This window comes from Anarrhichthys ocellatus, unplaced genomic scaffold, assembly GCF_004355925.1.
Source record: "Anarrhichthys ocellatus isolate YVR2014 unplaced genomic scaffold, GSC_Weel_1.0 scaffold7, whole genome shotgun sequence".
NCBI classification, from domain to species: Eukaryota; Metazoa; Chordata; class Actinopteri; order Perciformes; family Anarhichadidae; genus Anarrhichthys; species Anarrhichthys ocellatus.
In genome coordinates, this window is record NW_022280037.1 from 10,814,760 (window position 1) to 10,832,841 (window position 18,082).

Sequence of the window (18,082 nt, forward strand, 5' to 3'; positions counted from 1 at the left end):
TGTTGAATTCTTTAAGCTCATTGTTTTCGATGTTTTAAGCACCTGAAAACAAAATGACACCATACCAATATGTTGTCCTACGGGTATGAATCCTGTCCAAGAACATTTTTCTTCACTTATCTGCAGTAAATGTGTATGTGGGACTAAAACGGAGCACCGAACTGAACCTCAAGACCTTCACTACTACAGAAGAACTGCAGTCACACTTACGAATCGAGGAGCCTGCCTGCAGTTCCGTGGCTCAATATCCAGAGACATTTTGAACAGGTAGTCGTAAAACTCCTTCTCGCTCCTGTTGCCCATCGGGTTCAGGTTCTCGAAGAACCTCTGTGCAACAACAACAACAACAACAACAAAAGAGACGTGTTTTGAGTTCAGGATCTGCGAAACACGTGAAAGAGAAAACGATCAGTGTGAGCGCTCACCCTGATCTCGTGCTCCACTTTCAGACAGTAGGGCTGGTTCTGATACTGCTGGATCTCTCCTGTGATTTCAGCCACTTTCCTCCTCTTGCTGAAGTTGATCAGCTCCTTGCCGTGGCGTTTGAGGAAGTCTGGGTTGCCTTCCTCCGTCTTCAGGATGTTGGTTAAATAAATACCTGAGGATGGAGACGAGTTCGATGGTGTTCAGCAGAAGAATATAGGAATAAAGAAACTTAAAACTCCTACTGGGTTTAATATAAATAATGGCCCTTGGGTCATTTCATACATAAAAACACCATAACAGACTTACCAAAAAAAGGCACACAGGGTGGGTTTATTGACTTGAGTTTAGCCAAGTATTTCTTAAAGTGGTCCTGGCTCAGTTCCACAGCCTCTTCCAGGATTTTCTTTTTCCTCTCTGGTATTGCCTGTGGAGCAGGAGGGAGGAACAGTCCCATTAATGATGTTCTGAGGTTAGTATTGGGTTAAAATGCATGTCAGAACAATAAATATCAGATATTTCTCAATAGCTAATTAAAAGATGAATAAAGCCAAATTACAGCATGTTGTAAATTAAAAAGAATGTAGCAACAAACATAAAGGCATCATTCAGAAGAAGGAAGAAACTATCTGATGAAGACGGTGTTTCTTCCGATTGCTTTCATGGCTTCACTCACCTCGAAGGTGTGGTCCAGCCTGTAGACTGGGACGGAGTTGATGGCACTGACCACCTCCAGCACGCCGTTGAAGTTGTTGAGCTCCTGGAAAACCTGCAGAATCTCAATGACCCGCGATAACACCGCCACCCTCTCTTCCAGGTTCAACGTCTCTACAATGCACCTGGGAACGACACACAGAGTTACACATATATATGTATTTCTTTGTCTTTCCAAGACTTTTCTGCATTTTATCGTGAATAAAACATTTGAATCCTTGGACTCACTTCTCGAACCACAGTGTGAGGTTGGTGGTGTGGCGGATCATGCGGAGCAAGTTCGGCGAGTTCTTCTCTTTGTCCTCTTTGGTCCAGACGCTGCCGACCAGCTCGGACGGCCGGACAGCTCTGTTGAGGAAGACAGTTTGTATTTTTTCCAGACAGCCAAGGAAACAACAATATGATCCAAACCCGAATACGTTTGTACTTTCACTCTTTTTGTGTAAACAAACTCATTCACTCTCTCCGTCCACGGCTCGGTCACCTGTACAGCTCTGACTCGAGCAGAGTCAGCTGCCGGGCGATCTCTATGGGATGAAGGGTCATGAGGTCAAAGGAGTCCACTTGGCCCGCTCTGCAGATGTGCCACTCGATGGGAGGAGGCGGGCTCTCGAAGGTGATGTTGTGGCTAACTCCATTTGACTGCGTCTGCAGCTTCCTCCTGATGATCTTATTGATCGACTCAACCCACTTTCTCATCGACTTGCCTAAAAAGAAGACACAATGTGTAAAACGCATGTTGCATGTACACATTAAAATATCTTTGCTAATGTGTGAACACGTGTGTAGTTCTGACCTCTCAGCTGGATCTTGCTGGAGATGTACTCCTCTAATCGACTCCTCAGCTCTGGATCGTTCTCAAAGTCGTAGAAATGATGCTCGACCCACTGACGGAAAACGTTGAGAACCCTGTGAGACAAAAACACGTTCGCAGTATTCATTAATTATATGCATCGTCCTGCACACGAATGTCACACACTTCCAATTTAAAGTATTTGTAGGGAACCTAAGGACAACATGTTCACCAAGAACATTTTCACAAAATTACTGTTTTACCCTTTTTGCCTTTATTGGACAGACAGACAGGAAAGAGAGCAGAGATCCAACATGTCCTCGGCTGGAATGTGCACCATAAATGTTGCGGTCGTTAAAAACATTAACTTCATAATAAATGTCAAATATATACATTTGGACATTAGGAGCCGGGGATCAAACTGCCACAGCCACCCCACAACTGAGTGGCAGGAGGAGCTCTACCAACCACATCTTTATTTTAAATTAACCAAGAAATCCAAATAGTAGAGTAACTGACAGAGAGGTTGGTAGAATAGAGACATTTAGCAAACAGAGTCCTTCACTGAACCGGTTCTGGCTGCTGGCCAGTGTTTATTCTTCAGCCTGTCAGTTCACTTTTTTTAAAGAGTATTTAAAAATAGAAACAGCAAGAACGTTTTGTTGGTGATTTAAAGTTCAAAAGCTGTGCCTGAAGAGGTATTTTCCTGTACTTTGAGTACACTGCTGGACCACATTGTAATGTTTATAACAATAGACCACCCACACTCATTTTTGTCCCGATCTATGCTCAAATACTGAAGGATTATTATCATCAGTGTTTATAATGTACGTCTGTTCCCTAACGCAGACACTGCTGATGCAGAGTACATGTAGTATGCGTGACCAGAACACTTGTACATCACAATGTGCAACACTTGTGTTTGAACTGTTTCTATGACTAAAGTTTAAAGGTTTTTATTGCAGCTGCTCTTAACTGCAGCAGCGGCGCAGTCCGATACCGAGAAGCACGGAGTTTTTAAAATGGTACTTACGGGACTATTCCTGACTCTCTTACTCCTTATAAGGACACAGAGTCTAATGCAAAAGTAATTCTGTGGCTCGCTGAGAACGTTCAGGCCTTAACAGGAGAATGTGAAAGAGCCAAACAACAACAGGAGACAAAGACTCACGAAAGCTTTTGTGGCATTTTGTTTGAAAGGCCTTGCTGGGAAATAAAAAGAAAGCAGCTAAAGATGGAAGAACAACTTTCTACATTTCATCTACACGTTTAGAGACTCAAGGGAAAACAAAAACATTATTATGTAACCAATTGTATAACTCCACCTGTAAAATAAACTTTTTAAAACTTCAGAGATCATTTGACAAGTTGACCATCGCAGATTTAAGACGAGCCAATCAATAAACCCGTCTACATCATGCTCTAATGTTTTTAGGGTTATGGTGTTTATTTCTTTTGTATTTTTATTTAGTTTGCAGGAGTTATGGCATTTATTGGCAGAAATCGAATATAATATTCATAAAAAAATGTTTTCATTCGTGCATAATTAACTGAAAATAAGAATCGTGTTTTCTTTGCTTAGAATAAGGCGTTAATATCTAAATAAGGAGCCGGTCCTCTTCACCGAGTTCCACCGCCAGGTTTCTACAGTAGCCCAGAATGGACAAACCAAACACTGGCTCAAGTGAGCGGCTTTTGCATTTTTACGTTACCTAAAGGCCACCGTAGTTCTCCAACACACTTGTGAAACTGCGGTAATGTTAGCTGCCAAGTGCAAACCCGCGGTAAGGTCAGCCGCCGTCTGTCGTACCTGAGTTGGACCGGCTGCACGTATTCCTTCCGGAATCTCTGGAGCTCGGCCGCCATTGGCTGGTCGCCGTTCCAGAGAGCCTGTCGGTCCTCCTCAGTCGGTTCTGGCTCAGGGATCTCAATCCTGAGGAAAACAACAATAAGACATCTGATATTCCAAGATGTCAGGGCACCCCACACCACCACATCGCTGAGAGATATATTCTCCAAAAGAAGACAGATGGACGTGTTCATATCTGAACCATAAGAACAAACAGCCACAGCAATGAAAATAGCGCTGTGGTTAAATCGTACCTGTCTATCAGCAGGGTGAGGAGCTCTTGTGGTTTGCAGAATGATCGGTATGTTGTAAGAAACGTGCGCACAAAGTTAGGATCTACAAACAGATGAAAAGGATTAGATAAACAATAATCATCACAATGTATCTTCGCAAAAATAAAAGTTTGCAAAGTGAAAGAGAAAGATCTAAAATGTCTCTTAACTAGAAGATCTATTGCAGCAGCTTACCAGCATACATATGGTAGGTGAGCCTCTCTATAAGCTTGACCACTGTGCCGGCCTTAATGATGGGGATGCCCGTTTTGCTCTGCACTTTGTCCTCAAACACAATATTCTCCTCAGAGTCCTGGACGGCAAAGCGGTAAACCTCCGGGGAGGGCAGTCTTAGAGGATGCGCCTGCTCATCGTGCTGCAGCACCGTGTCCAACATGCGATCCAAAGTAGAGCGGTACTGCAGAGTCACCAGCCCGGCCATCCACGCCGCCTTCTCCTCTGCTGTCCGTGCACAGAAAACGGCACAGTTTTCATCCTTTCCTATCAGTTCAAAGGCGTGCCGCAGATCCACCGAGTCCTCGCGGTCCACGATGCGGATCTTCCTCAGCACAAACTTCTCCTTCAGACGGTACTCCGCCCCGCTGCCCGAACCCGGGAGCCGCGAGCTCTGATTGGCCTTGCAACTTATCATCAGGCCGTCAAACAGGAAGTTGTGTCTCTCGTGCTTGGCGCCGGCTCGTGCAAGCGGCCCCTCCAGGATGAACTCGCTGCAGCACTGACCGATGTCTTTTCCCTCCCAGCCGTCGATGCTCTTCTGAATCTCGTTCATGCGTTTGATGGCGAGTTGTTTGCTACGAACCTGCCTGCTGTACAGGCGGTACATGGGCTCACTGTGAGGGACGAGAGACAACCAAAGAGATCAACGCACAACATCAAACATTAAACCACTGATATATCACCTCCGACAGCGGGTCTGAGCCCCTGCAGCTGCTGGAAGCAGGTTTGCGATACAACTGTTTAACTGAGAACTACTTTCTGCCATTTGGTCAACAACATGTAGACAGAATGACTGAATGAATATGAATCATTATGAACGTTGGTAGAGGAGGCGTACCCAGGTTTACGGCGAGGCTGGTGCTTGGCATAGATGCGCTCCACGCTACACTGGAGATTAAGCAGCGCAGTGATCGCCTGTTTCAGACACTCTCGGTCATCTTGGTCTTGACTGCGCTCCTGAAGTTGCTGCAAAAAATTGCCAGAAAGCACACACATCAGATATGTTGCAGTATTTCATAATGCAGAATCTATGGATGTCATGGCAGGGCCTGCACAGGTCTTACTAATAATATCAATGACGGCATTGTGTTTAGCTGAGCCAACTTCAGAGTTGTGGTTTACAAAATGTCTTTCTGTGACAATAAATAGAGCCTTCTTTAATATCATCATTCACACCTCTGCTTATCTTGCAGTAACAAGTCAACTGTGAAAAACATTTACACAAAAGCTGCATAACAACACACATAAAATAAATGAAATATCAACAACATGTTGAAATACAGGAAGAAAATAGTAAACTATGTAGCCTAAACTGAACTTAAATTCTTAGTCGACTTTTAGTCGGTTTTGTAAAATAGTGTTTCTCCACAAAGAATCACAAAAGCACCACTTTAAATGTTGTGTTTATCTGAGATGTGCTCATAAGTTATCTAACACGAAAAAGCATAAAAAACGACTAACTGACTTAAGAAATCTTAGTCGACTAAGACCAACACGACGGATTAGTCGACTAATGAAATAAGAGCCATATTGTAGTGATATTTAGAGGATATACAGACACATAAGTTATAGCTAATGGCTAATCAAGCATCAAATATGCCACATTGTTGGATCAGCAGCTTTGAATCTGACGCGATGATGTCAGGACTCACCTGCAGCAGCTCAAAGTAGTGCATACAGTGGTATACTGGGACCATCATCAGCTGTGGGAGGACATACTGGACGGCTTCTTTGAAGCCTTCTGCAACTGACTGGAGACACAGAGACACAGACGTACTGTTAGTGACGGACATTATTGACAGATTTGAACCAACCAGCAAGCGATAGAGAGACTCGGTCCGCTAAGGGGGTTTTCGGTTTGGTTAGTTGTCAGCGGGATTACGGAGAAACTTTTGTCCGGATTTGAATGAAACCTGGTGGACGGGTGTAGAGTGGGCCGAGGAAAAACCCACTCAATTTTAGAACGGATCCGAATCATGGATCTCATACACTTTATGTTTCACTTATGAAGTGGCCTTGGCGAGGTCTGCGCTCTGAGTGCCTAAGCTAACTAATGTTCCCATTTACAAATGTTATTGTGATTTATAAAAAAAACATTTAAAATAGGGCTGTCACAATAATCGTGGCCAAAAGAATTCACAGTAACAATATCTGTAGAAAACTTGATCATGCTGTCAGTCAAATTCATCTTTAACTTTGTTTATCGTGAGTTTTGTCTCTATTCATTACACTCAAAATATGAATGCAGGGCAGTAGAGGGAGAGTATGTAAACAAAACTATATATATATATATATATATATATAAATGATTTATTATTAGTATTTCGAGTCCAAAATCATTGATTCTCTCAGAAGCTGAAAACAAATGTCTTTTCTCATCCAAGATACAAACACAAAAAAATACAAATTCATATGAAACTTTGAATGTTAAATCGCTGTGTTTGAACCTGTCTGACGCGTGTGTATTGTGGCCCCCGAAGAAGCCATTTTAAAAAGGTGTTTCTGGTTTTATTCACACGTTCACATCGTCCACCATGATGCTGTCAAAATACTGCACATGATAAGAGGACTGTGAAGACGAGGTTAACTAAAAAGCAGACGTTTCAGAACATAGATGAGACTGAAGAGGCTGCAGGCTGACGAGTGATGGAGGGAGAAGCGGCTGACCGAGTAAAGGCTTCAGGGTAACCGGAGAGGAGGCCGTCACAGCATCCATTTAAACCTCCCGTTCCCCTGATAGACGACTCACAATCAATACGCTACTACTCAGACTCCACAGCAGCGGCCACGCCGTCTGTGCGGGGAGGAGATGAAGAGGCTCCATGTGTGTGTGTGCGTGTATATGTGTGTGCGTGTGCGCACGGAAAAGAAAAAGACATCAGCTGCCTGACGCACGCTGATGGGCAGCCGGGGGAACAATGACCTAAGTTTAGATCACGTTATTGATACGTCAGCATCCTGCAGCTTTACAAATGGCCCGCGAGCTTCAGAGCGGCACATTTAGATGCGTCACAATCAGCAGAATGTTTTTAGCTTGATTGGGTGCAATACTGGTACGATGCATTTTTAAAGTGTGCAACAAATCTCCTGATACACAAGTAAAGTAAGCATTTGTTTCAAACAGGCTGCGATTAACCGAAAATGCAGTTTACACAGGAAATAATATTTGAGGATGGTATTAATCTTCTCATCTAAACTCTCAAGAATCAGAATATTTCCAAAAACGTCCAACTATAGTTCGGATTGATTGAATACTGAATGAAAGAGTACACGTAGAAAGTACAACGTCAAAGTAAAGGTGGTGTTCTTTCAATTTGAAATAATCAAAACAATTGTGTTCCTCGAGATGGGAGAATATAGTGAAATCTAGATGTGATGCTAATGACATGTGAGTCACTTTGTTAGCTTAAGCTAAGCTGCTTTGTGTTGCGTTTTGTTCTGGAGGTTTTAACAGCTAACTTTGAGTTATTCTTGCCCAAAATGGTGTTTGTGTATAAACTGCGTTATGAGCCAATGTAGCTTCTTCTACACAACAATAATCTGCATTAAGATCCAGAACTACACGGACATCTCAAAAGAGATCTCAGCTTAATGTGAAGGGCATCTGATGCGAGCAGGTAAAGTGGAAATAAAGTTGATATTGCGTTGGATGACGTGTTGAAACGAGTCTCTACAGGAGCACGCATCCTTGTGACGGCAGCCTAAATATAAACACACGGTGCAGCAAGAATACGGTACAGAAGGGCGAGGAGAACAACATGTTCCCGTTTCACAGAGGCACAGGGCTGCTTGAACCCAAGTCGTGGGTCTCCTGCTGTCTTAATTCAGAGCTTATTTTCAACATGAAAAGCGCCTTGGGCCACCAGCCCCCCCACCTCCTCCTCCTCCTCATCAGAAAAATGGCCCGCAGTGTGGCTGCCCGTTCTATTTTTAAAAAGGCGATGTAATTTACCCACAATACCAGACACTGCAGAGTGCAGGGGCTGAGTGCTCGACAGACACATCCATCCGACAGAGAACGGGGAGGGGAGGAAGTCGAGAAGGATAGAGTGAGGAAGATGAGGTACGTGCAAAGAGACAAAAGCTTGACGAGGCAGAGCAGAAGAGCCGATAATGATGATGATACTACCAGGGGGTTCGATCTGCACTACAGCAAACCTGGTAGTATGGATGCATTTAGACCAGGTGCTGTGGAGGACAACGTACACGTGACGCTGGAGAGACGAGGAGACGGACAGCCGTCGGGTCAGAGATGAAACACAAAGTGAGAGAAGCTGAAATAAGACAAGCCAACGGTGCAGAAACACGGTCAATTTGATGAAGAGGGTGGAAGGTGTGTGTGGGGTTAGAGGGGGGGGAGGCTGGTGGAGACACCATTACACCATCAGCCACTGAAACACACACACTGGTGGTATTGCTTCTATCAAGTTAATCCTTGAAGTGTTTCTTTAAAGAATAATGTATTTGGTCCTCTGAAATGGATTTCCCTCATAATGACAATGCGAGTGAACCTTTGTTTTGTTGTACTGTTGTTTGAAGAACAACTTCGATTGGTCAGACAAAACAATGAATTAATCAACTACTCAATTCAGCCGACTGAGCCGACATGTCTACCTCGGGTTATACACCGTTGTGGCCTTCAAGAAAAATAGCGAGTGAAACAATGCAAGGTGTTTCTAAACAAATACAGCGGCGCTGCACAAATAAAGCTGTATTTTTAACTCCTGCGCCCTTTCCCCCACTCTCTTACAATGAGTACATGAAAATAAACAGTGGGTGTGGGCAATCAGAGGACAGTGCCATCAGTGTTGATCTAACTGGGGTTAGAATGGTGGTTCGAGGGTAAACACAGCGAGGCCTCAACCCGAGGTACAGTAGCGCTGCAGGACGGTCGGTCAGCAGCAGCGTTTGTGGCGTTGTATAGATGTACGGTACGTCTATCAACAAAAGATCTTCATGTCCATTCAAAATGGCAGGTTGGTGTTAACAACCTGGAGAGGAGCAGCAGAAAACCACCTCATACAGTAAACTCTGCTTCATGTGAACGGTCGGACTCGCTGGTCTTTCGGCCTGAGAAAACACCAGCAAAATATTTCGTCTTCAAAGGCTGCACCCCATTGAGCATAATTCAATGCTATTCTTGTGAAGAATGTCCAAATAAAACAATGCGGCGGCAGTGAATAAACTGTACACAGGACGCTGGATATGTCATGACATGCCCTCAAATGATATCGGGAGGAATTCCACCAGGTTCACTTCAAAGCCAAACAGGAACAAATATTCAAGCAGTGTTTGCTTGGCGGAAACGCATAAATGACCCACTTCACTTGTGCCTTCGTAGTTAAAAACAAACCTCCTTTTTCCTTCTCTTTTCAGGTTCATGGCATTTGTTCCGTTGTAAGAAAGTTTACGTTTGAGAACGACAGGAAAGAGCGGGACACATAACGGCTAATGGCTGTGGATTTAAAGTCATAGCAGCCACGTATTCAACAGAAGTGTTGAAAGAAATTGAGAGTTTCTAGACATTTTCTTTAAAATATTTTATGTCTTTTGTTATTTATTTATTTATTTTTTTTTAAATGTGACCAATTTTATATTATACTAATGCAGGATATGTGCATTTACTTAAAGTAAAAATACTTTTTAATACCTCAAGAAGGAAATCGACCAGCTAGACTACAGTTTACACGGTTGTTTAGTTTGATTGAATTTGAATAACTGAAATATTCAGTGCACATTAGCAAACATAACTTTGCATTAACGACAATAAAACTGTAAGTGCAAAGGACAAAAATCAGGAGATATAGATAGATAGATATATTTTTTTTTTACCCTTTTCTGTAAGATTACTCGTGACATGTCCCCAAATGTGGAAAATCCTGATTTGAATACTTACTACCAATACTAATAAACTATCCACTTCTGTGTATTTCCTGAACGAGCCCAGACGGCCGAACATCTTACCTGGAAGTAGAGGCCGGCGGTTGACCGCGCCATCAGGTTGTTGAAGTGCTCGTGGAAATCCTTACTGAGGATATCCTGAGACAGGGTCTCGTAAGGGTCGAACGCCTGCTCCTACAGACGAGGACAGAATAACTCAACAGTCAACATCTACTACACCCGACCGTGTTCTCACACTACGATGAGGATGCTCGGCTGCAAGCGGTACGTCAGATACAAGCTAATATCCCATGCGCAACATTAGCTTAAAGAGGTATTAGTTACTGAGCTGCTAGTTTACAGCAGTGAACATTTTGCGTTTAATGGAACGTAAACAGACTTCTGTGTCATTTTTTACTGTTACAAATAAAATGTCAACCTGTGGAGTCCAAGCGTCTGTGTAATTTATAGACTTCACAATTCAGATTCGGTTAAAAACATTTGGCAACACACATCTGGAACTAATGCGTTTTAAGGTTTTCTCAGGTCGGTGGGATTCATACCTCTGCTAGGTCTTCAAAGCAGCTGCCCACCAGCGGATGAGGGCTGCCATCAGCCGTCATCTCCACGGCATCCTCGATCAGTCCGAGCAGCTTCACCGTCAGCTCGTGGATGTCCAGGATGTTGCTGAAGATCACCTCCACGTCCTGCACAACAACAGGGAAGTTAATTAAAGGGTTGAGAGGTAGGACCCAATCCTTAAACCAACTCGGAAAGTCTGCTGCCGGGAGAAGGATTAAGTACCCTACTTACCTCTTTCTCCTCTTAAAAAGGGGGAACTCCACCGAGTCTGTTTACAGGCTGATTTGAGTTGCATTGTGGGTAATGTAGGTGCCAGGATAACGAAAAAGACTACATCTCTTATCTGCTGCACTAACCTGCTTCATTGGCATGATCATATACATGATCAAGAAGTTGTTGTTCTAAAATATTTAGTGCCCAATTTCAACAATTTGAATCTTTCTTCTCAGAGTCATTACTTTAGTGAGACGCTCACTTATCATTGTCTCCGATATCTATCTGAGAAGTCCATAAATCTGCTTAGAAATCAAAGAAGAAGAAAAAGACTCTTTACAGCTCCAGAACTTTCCTGAGAAGGATCACGTTTTAAAGTTTTCTTCAGTATCAAAGTGATCCAGTGATAGACGTCTGTACATCTTTGGGTAGACTGCAAACAGGAGCTGCTAATCGCAAATTCAGCATACTATTAATGGAGCCACTTTGCCCTAATTTAAACAAAGTAAATATAAATGCTGGTGTCTGCACAGTGTCAGACTAACACTTTACATTACAGCTCGGTAATAACATGGTAATAGTGGGGTAAATAAATTACTAGCGCTACCAATAACGTTTAAGGAATTTAATAATGTACCCACGGCGAAACTTTGGTCAATTATTGAATATGTTTTGCATTGTGGCTACACGCGTGCGACTATTTTCCTTTAGACTTAAGAAATCCTCTTACCACGGGAAGCTGACAATAAGGAGGTAAGTGAAGTGCATGTAAACACACTGAAGGTGTTTAACCAGAGGAGCGTGTTGCAGGGTGTTTGCTCTCTTAGATAAACATACGCTAAAAATAAAAAAATCGTGTTGGGCGTGAGCACTAAACAACAACAAGCAGACGAGAGCCCTAAAATAGCAGCGAGTGATTATCGACCGCTCAAGTCTGAATAGACGTTCGGTCCCGTCATTATTCGACTGTAACACTTTCTTGACATCTCCCGAGTAATTTCAGATTACGCTGTGTTTCAACAGACATAATTGAGGTTATTTTGGCGAGGGCTGTAGATGTTGTTCCTGTCTCAGCATAATTACATGTTCTGCATTCCACTGGGCCTCACAAAGGTTTATCCTCCTCACCCAAATCATACCGCAAATCACCCAACCCAAAATATGCAAAGCCACAGCGACCCATTACACTCAAATTCCCATTCACTTCCTCTCAGCCCATAGACCCGCCGTTCAACTCCTTACTCGCACGTTTTCCTTTCTGTTCCGGAGAATTCGGAGCACTTAATTGCCATATTAGACAAAATGTAATTTGTTTCTTTGGTTAACCTTCTGTGACAGATATGAAGGTGTATTTACTGGAGGGGTCAGAGAGCACGGGTGGCGTCTCAGGAGACGGTACAAAGCAGGCGTGGACATATTGTCCGTTCCAACGTTCTGCATGCAGGATGGCTTCATTGGCTGGTCGTCGATCAGAAAAGATGAATGTCTTTCATCTCAGATAATAGATTAGAGAGTAATTTGGCATTTGTTCTGTCTGCAGTGTTCAGGAACCTCAGACTGAGAAGCTTCAGTCGTATCAAAGGAACATTTTAAGTACTTAAAGGGAAAGCGGAAAAATACCGTCAGGTTGTCTCTTCTCCGGGTTTAATAACATAACTGTAAACTGTTTGCGTACTTCAAAGTGATTCCTGATGCTGATTACCAGTTAGCGGATTAGAGTTCCAGTTGTAATCTTTAAATGTTCTTACGCTGGATTTGGCAGAAATTGCTTTGTAATTAGGTTCACAGTTAGTTGGAAACTTGACTTGTTGTTTATAAGCCGGCTTTAGAGTGAGCCGGCAGCAGCTACTGTGTTCAGCACGAGAGCTGGAGGACGTCTCTGAGATCAGCGTCCGGCACCTTTAGGTGAATAAATGTGTGATGGTGGGTTATTGACTTTAAAAAAAAAAAAAGAAAAAAAACATTTTTAATACAATACTAAGATTGTGGATCAGCCATTATTTTACACTTGTTTAATAAGCAACATTTAGAGTTTCTGATGTAATATATATACACAAATCCTACAACCAGTGTTGTAGTTCATCGTGTTCTGATCTGCTCTCCTCTATCAAGCTTTGTCAAAGAGGTGATAACAATTCATTTTTATGTTTTAAGATAAACTTCACAGAGTGACAAGTCAAGCTTTTATTAGCTATCCGTGCTAGCGTAATTTCCCCGCTGTGGGACTAATAAAGGATTATTTTATCTTATCGCCATTTCCTGTGGTTGTTTCACAGTAACCTACGTCTGCCTTCACAGAGGGAAAAAAAAACAAAAAAAAAAAAAAAAACATTTTATTACTAAATATATACAGAAAGTTTCATGTTATTATCAACAGTAGCTTCATAAGTTAACCTAAACGTATTGCAGCAATAGAATAGTGGAGTATGTGGGCTCCTACTGTGACAACTAAAAAGGCAAATTTATGCATGAGGATCGACGTGGCACCACATCATGAATAAAAACTGTAAATATACAGTGTAAATGGAAAGAAGTGTGTGAAAATAGGATGGTAATGATTAAAGTTTAGTCTGTATTCCAGGTATTATAAAACATATCGCAATTTTGACATCTTTGTAATTCACTGTGCAGGTATTCCTAACCTGAGGCGTGAAGATTTTGGGGTTGGACAGGAAGTGCTGGCGGAACACTTTGATGATGAGGTCGAGCTCTCGCAGGTACTGCCGCTCCTCTGCGATTTCAAGCTTCACCAGGTCGTCGTACGTGAGCTCCCCGGAGGACGACGGCTCCTCGGTGCACTGAGACATCAAGCCGATGTCCTCCTCCTGGTCAAACATGTCCATCAACACCTGGAAACGAGTGAATGGAAGCGATTAATCAAGAGTCAAAGCCGTTGTCCCGTGAGACGTTTCACACACGCCCAAAACCTGCATCAATCCACCTGGGCGTCAGCATCTCTTTTCCTCACGTATTCTCACCTTGTCTGCACACATTGACACCTTGATGTCCTGCTGGCTGATTTCATAGTGACGAATGTTGCCGACGTAGTTGCCCGCCAGTTTCAGTATGTCTGCTGATATGTATTCAAGCACAGCCACGATGTACAGGGAAACATGGTAGTCCACTTTATAGCCCAAAACCTCCTGTTGGGGGGGGGGGGGGGAAGAGCAGAAAAACAACGTAGTAAGTATCTGTCTGAGCCTGCATGAAGGACCAGACTAGACCTGAACCAGAGTCCTGCATCGGGTCAGGTACCTCCGGGTGACACGCAAAATAATGGTGATTCACAGGTGGTATTCTGTTTTAATTATATTTCCAGGTTCGGTTCTGGATCTTGTGTTGGGTTGCAGATCTAATTGGTAAAAATGTGCGGGTGTTTGGGTGGCTGAGGTATTGCATGTCGCGGTGCTGAGGCAGGAGACGGGTCAGGACTCTGGTATGAACCAAGCTGTCAAAACAGCAAGATAAACTGGATTACAAATATTTCCCAGCAACTGCCGTAACTTTCTGGTACTAGCGTCAGAGTCAGCGACGTGGAATGAGATCGTGAACCTGGCTACCGTCCAGATTCTGTGAACAAAAACACGCCTTTCAACCTAAATAATGTGGCTGTAAAAATGCACGAGTGTTCAGCTTTATGCGACTGATTGTTGCGGTCTTTAGGAGTCTTTACCTTCAGCAGTGGGTGTATCTTGTCCACAGGGAGAAGTAAAGGGTTTCTCCTCTTGCGTTTCTCAATAGCTGACTGGGCGTCGGCAATCGCCCACTTATCTATCGGGTGGGGGAAAGTTTTCTGGACACGTTCCTGGAAAAAAAAGGTAATTACTCTCTTAACACTTGATACATTTGGAAAGCATTAAGGTGATTGAAAGCTGCAAGTATTCAATTAGTTACGTGGTAGCACATGTTTCCTAAATTGCATTTTGTCAATTTTCAACCGATTATGAATATATATTTAGACGCTTTACTTCTACGTCCTGCACGGAGCGAGGCTGGGCCACACACAGCATGCTGAGCAGCTGCAGGATCAGCTCCTCGATGTGCTGCAGGGCGTCCTCCCTCGCCATGAGGTTCGGGTGGACCTGCTTCTGAACCTGAATGTTGAGACACAAACGTATGAGAAGAGATCAGAGGCAGGGACAATGAGGCAGGAGCATCCTGTCACTCCACCACTGCCGTTATTGGTTTTCATCGGCTTCACCAAGTGGATAAAAACGTCTTTCTTCTGCACTGCTCACATGATCTCGACTGCAATATGTGAAACTGATCGCAACACCTGGTATGATGCACCGAAACTAGGCTCAAGTCACGTTTAATGAAGTCACAGCAGCAAGTACAGGCAGCGACTGACGGAAAACAAACACCATATCGTGGATATATTGGTGGTTTTCGCATGTTTCAGCCAATAGCTACAAATCATACATCATTTTCATTACAGCTGGTCTTTTCTTATCGTAGTGAGTAAAGTGAGTAAAAAGCGGCTGCCTGGAACTCAGGAAACTAATAGAAAACATATGAAACACATGAAGTTTGTTCTGCTGTAATATAAAGTATACAAGATTTGTCACTTTTGGGCCAAAGCCCACAAATCCACCAGCATCTAATCTGGCTGCAGACAACCGATAAATCTACTCAAGGCAATTATTCAGCCTCAAATTAGTCTGAAAGACACTTCTAAAGCAATAAATCTGTCAACAAATATTATCTCCATATGAACAGCATGAGATATGCGTTTAAAAAGATCTCGTCGTGGGACTCCTGAGGGTGGAACCAGCCAAACAGAAAGTGTGGTTTTAGGTGCAGACAGAGGAGAAGGTGTGGCTTCACCAGGTCTACAAGTGGAAGACATGAACACCCCCCCCCCCCTCCCCTCTCTCTCCCAAAAGTTGTCGTCATTCGGGCCGTGCCCTCTCGCAGGAATGCTGTCAGTTGAGATACTATTATAGCACCCAAAGCAGACTTAGAGGGGGAGAGAAGCTGTGAGAGAATGAGAGGAGAGAGCGGTGGATAGACAGACAGCCTAACATTTACTCTGCACTCATTAAAGCCCGGCCTGTTCACAGGCTAGTGATGGAATCACCCTGGCATATAGTAAAGCGGGGCATTGCGATGACAAAACGTTGCCCCCGGATTTAGGAATGTGAGAGGAGAGTTAAAAGGTCAACGCAGGCCGAGCTTTATGCATTCTTGTGCTCTGACATAAGAGATGCAGTGACGGGCAGGATGTCCCCTCGGGTCCATCGGTTGAATTTAAAAAGGTGAAATTCTCACTTAGGGGATTATAAAAAGACCCCCTAGCTCCTCGAGATCTGTTTTGGATTCAAATTATGATTCATTCATTATGATTCATTAACTACAATCAGATGCTTCTTAAAACAAGAAGATCCGGTCTCTCGTTTACGTCATTTCTGTTTTGATGCAGGCTCACAAGACTTAACGGTTATAAATAAGCCACGAGTGTAAACTCTACGCGGAAAGAATTAGACATCAAAGCAGAAGTAGGTCGCGAGATGCATTCTCCCGACCGCAAATAGGCACTTGACCAAATTCCACAGGACACCAGGAGCGGTGAGTCACCGCACTGAAAGTACGGGGGTTTCCCTCGACTCCATTCACAGAATAGTTGGCCCGTTTGTGAGGGGGCCCACGTCCAACAAGTGTCGTCTAGCTGCAACAATGTCAGGATGAGATACAAACGCACAAATCTCAACGTAATTTGACTGAAAGCACAATTGAAAGTGAATTCAAATGCAATACATGCAACTGCTGTAAGGGTATCAAATGAGCTGCTGACACAAGACGGTACATACTTTGTTCCTGCTTGTAGAGCTCAAACAATTAGTAAACTAATAGAAGAACAATCTGCAATACATGTGATCATGTTTGATTGTCTGAAGTCAGATTTCAAAGCAAAAATGCCCCAAAATTCACTGGTTCCAGCTTCTAACATCTTCTATCTGGATTTCTTCGACAAAAATAGACATTGATGTAATCAATTAAGTCTTTTTTGAGGGGAAATGTGACAAGAATCGAGTAGTTCCAGTTCCTAAAATGTAAATAATTTATAGTTGTCTTAGCCTTATACAATATTAAACTGAATATCTTTGTGTTTTGGACTGCTGGTTGAACAATAAGACATTTAAACATGTCACTTTCAACTGGAAATTGTAACTTTTTCTCAACCAAACAAATGACATAATTGTCAGACTAATAAATAATTAGTTGCAGCCTTGCCTGCATGGATAATAAATTAGTTACAGTTCTATAGAAAGCATTTAATAATCATTTTTCCTGACTGACACTTTGAGCTGCTCTCGGTGAAGTTGTCAGTTGTGCTCGATGACTACGTCTAAATTGAGGACTGACTGCTGCTCAGAGTATTTACAGTACCACTGAAACGTGATGCTAATGGCTGATGGATGCAGCGTGCTCCAATATAGTTGGCGGTGGACACTGAAGTAAGCGCAAGCAAAGTGAAAGCAACCGAGAGGAAAAGCAGCAGGGGAACTCCTGAATGTAAAAAGCAGTCAAAACATCAGAGACAAGAGAAACTACTTTTCTCCTGCAGAAACACGACGGCAGGTGAATTCAAAACATCTTCCTTCGTTACTGTGAATTTGCACCATTTATTTTCACGATTAGAAAATCATTTATTTATGAATCTTTTAGTCGGAAAATCAATTTTTAATACGTACTTAACTATTTGAAATGTATATTTTTGTCTTAATCCAGCATATCAGATAGCTGACACATCAGAGCATGCTAAAATCAAATGTTAAAAGGATAATTAGCTGGAACCAAATGTCAACTAATGTGTTTGTTGGTAAATAATCAGCAACTATTTTGATCATTGAATCATTATTTTGGTCAATTTTCCAGCAGAAAATGCAAAATATTTTCTAGTTCTAGCGTCTCAATTTAGAGGATTTGCTGTTTTTCCTATTTTACATATAATGGTGAACTGAATACAGCTTATTTCACTCTTTTCTGATATTCTACCAAAAAGAGATGAACCTTTTAAATCAAGAAGATAATGGGCAAACCAATCAATAAATGAAACCTGCTGGAGCAGACACATATACTTTTGTGTGTGTATATATATTATATATATATATATAT

At 42.7% G+C, this 18,082-nt stretch overlaps 1 protein-coding gene across 2 annotated transcripts in view; it reads right to left on the reverse strand.

Moving 5' to 3' along the window:
• The window catches only part of sos2 (son of sevenless homolog 2 (Drosophila)), a 33,431-nt gene that overhangs the window by 4,840 nt on the left and 10,509 nt on the right, over window positions 1-18,082 (reverse strand). For both annotated transcript variants that reach the window (XM_031847299.1, XM_031847298.1), the window contains exons 2-19: window positions 14,932-15,057; window positions 14,637-14,768; window positions 13,942-14,106; window positions 13,606-13,812; window positions 10,732-10,875; window positions 10,253-10,363; window positions 5,941-6,039; window positions 5,127-5,254; window positions 4,247-4,902; window positions 4,034-4,115; window positions 3,741-3,863; window positions 1,934-2,046; window positions 1,622-1,844; window positions 1,366-1,485; window positions 1,100-1,262; window positions 733-850; window positions 426-598; window positions 211-327 (exon numbers count right to left, since the gene is read on the reverse strand). In XM_031847299.1, the coding sequence (XP_031703159.1) occupies window positions 211-327; window positions 426-598; window positions 733-850; window positions 1,100-1,262; window positions 1,366-1,485; window positions 1,622-1,844; window positions 1,934-2,046; window positions 3,741-3,863; window positions 4,034-4,115; window positions 4,247-4,902; window positions 5,127-5,254; window positions 5,941-6,039; window positions 10,253-10,363; window positions 10,732-10,875; window positions 13,606-13,812; window positions 13,942-14,106; window positions 14,637-14,768; window positions 14,932-15,057 (3,000 nt within the window). The remainder of the gene's footprint in view (window positions 1-210; window positions 328-425; window positions 599-732; window positions 851-1,099; window positions 1,263-1,365; window positions 1,486-1,621; window positions 1,845-1,933; window positions 2,047-3,740; window positions 3,864-4,033; window positions 4,116-4,246; window positions 4,903-5,126; window positions 5,255-5,940; window positions 6,040-10,252; window positions 10,364-10,731; window positions 10,876-13,605; window positions 13,813-13,941; window positions 14,107-14,636; window positions 14,769-14,931; window positions 15,058-18,082) is intronic.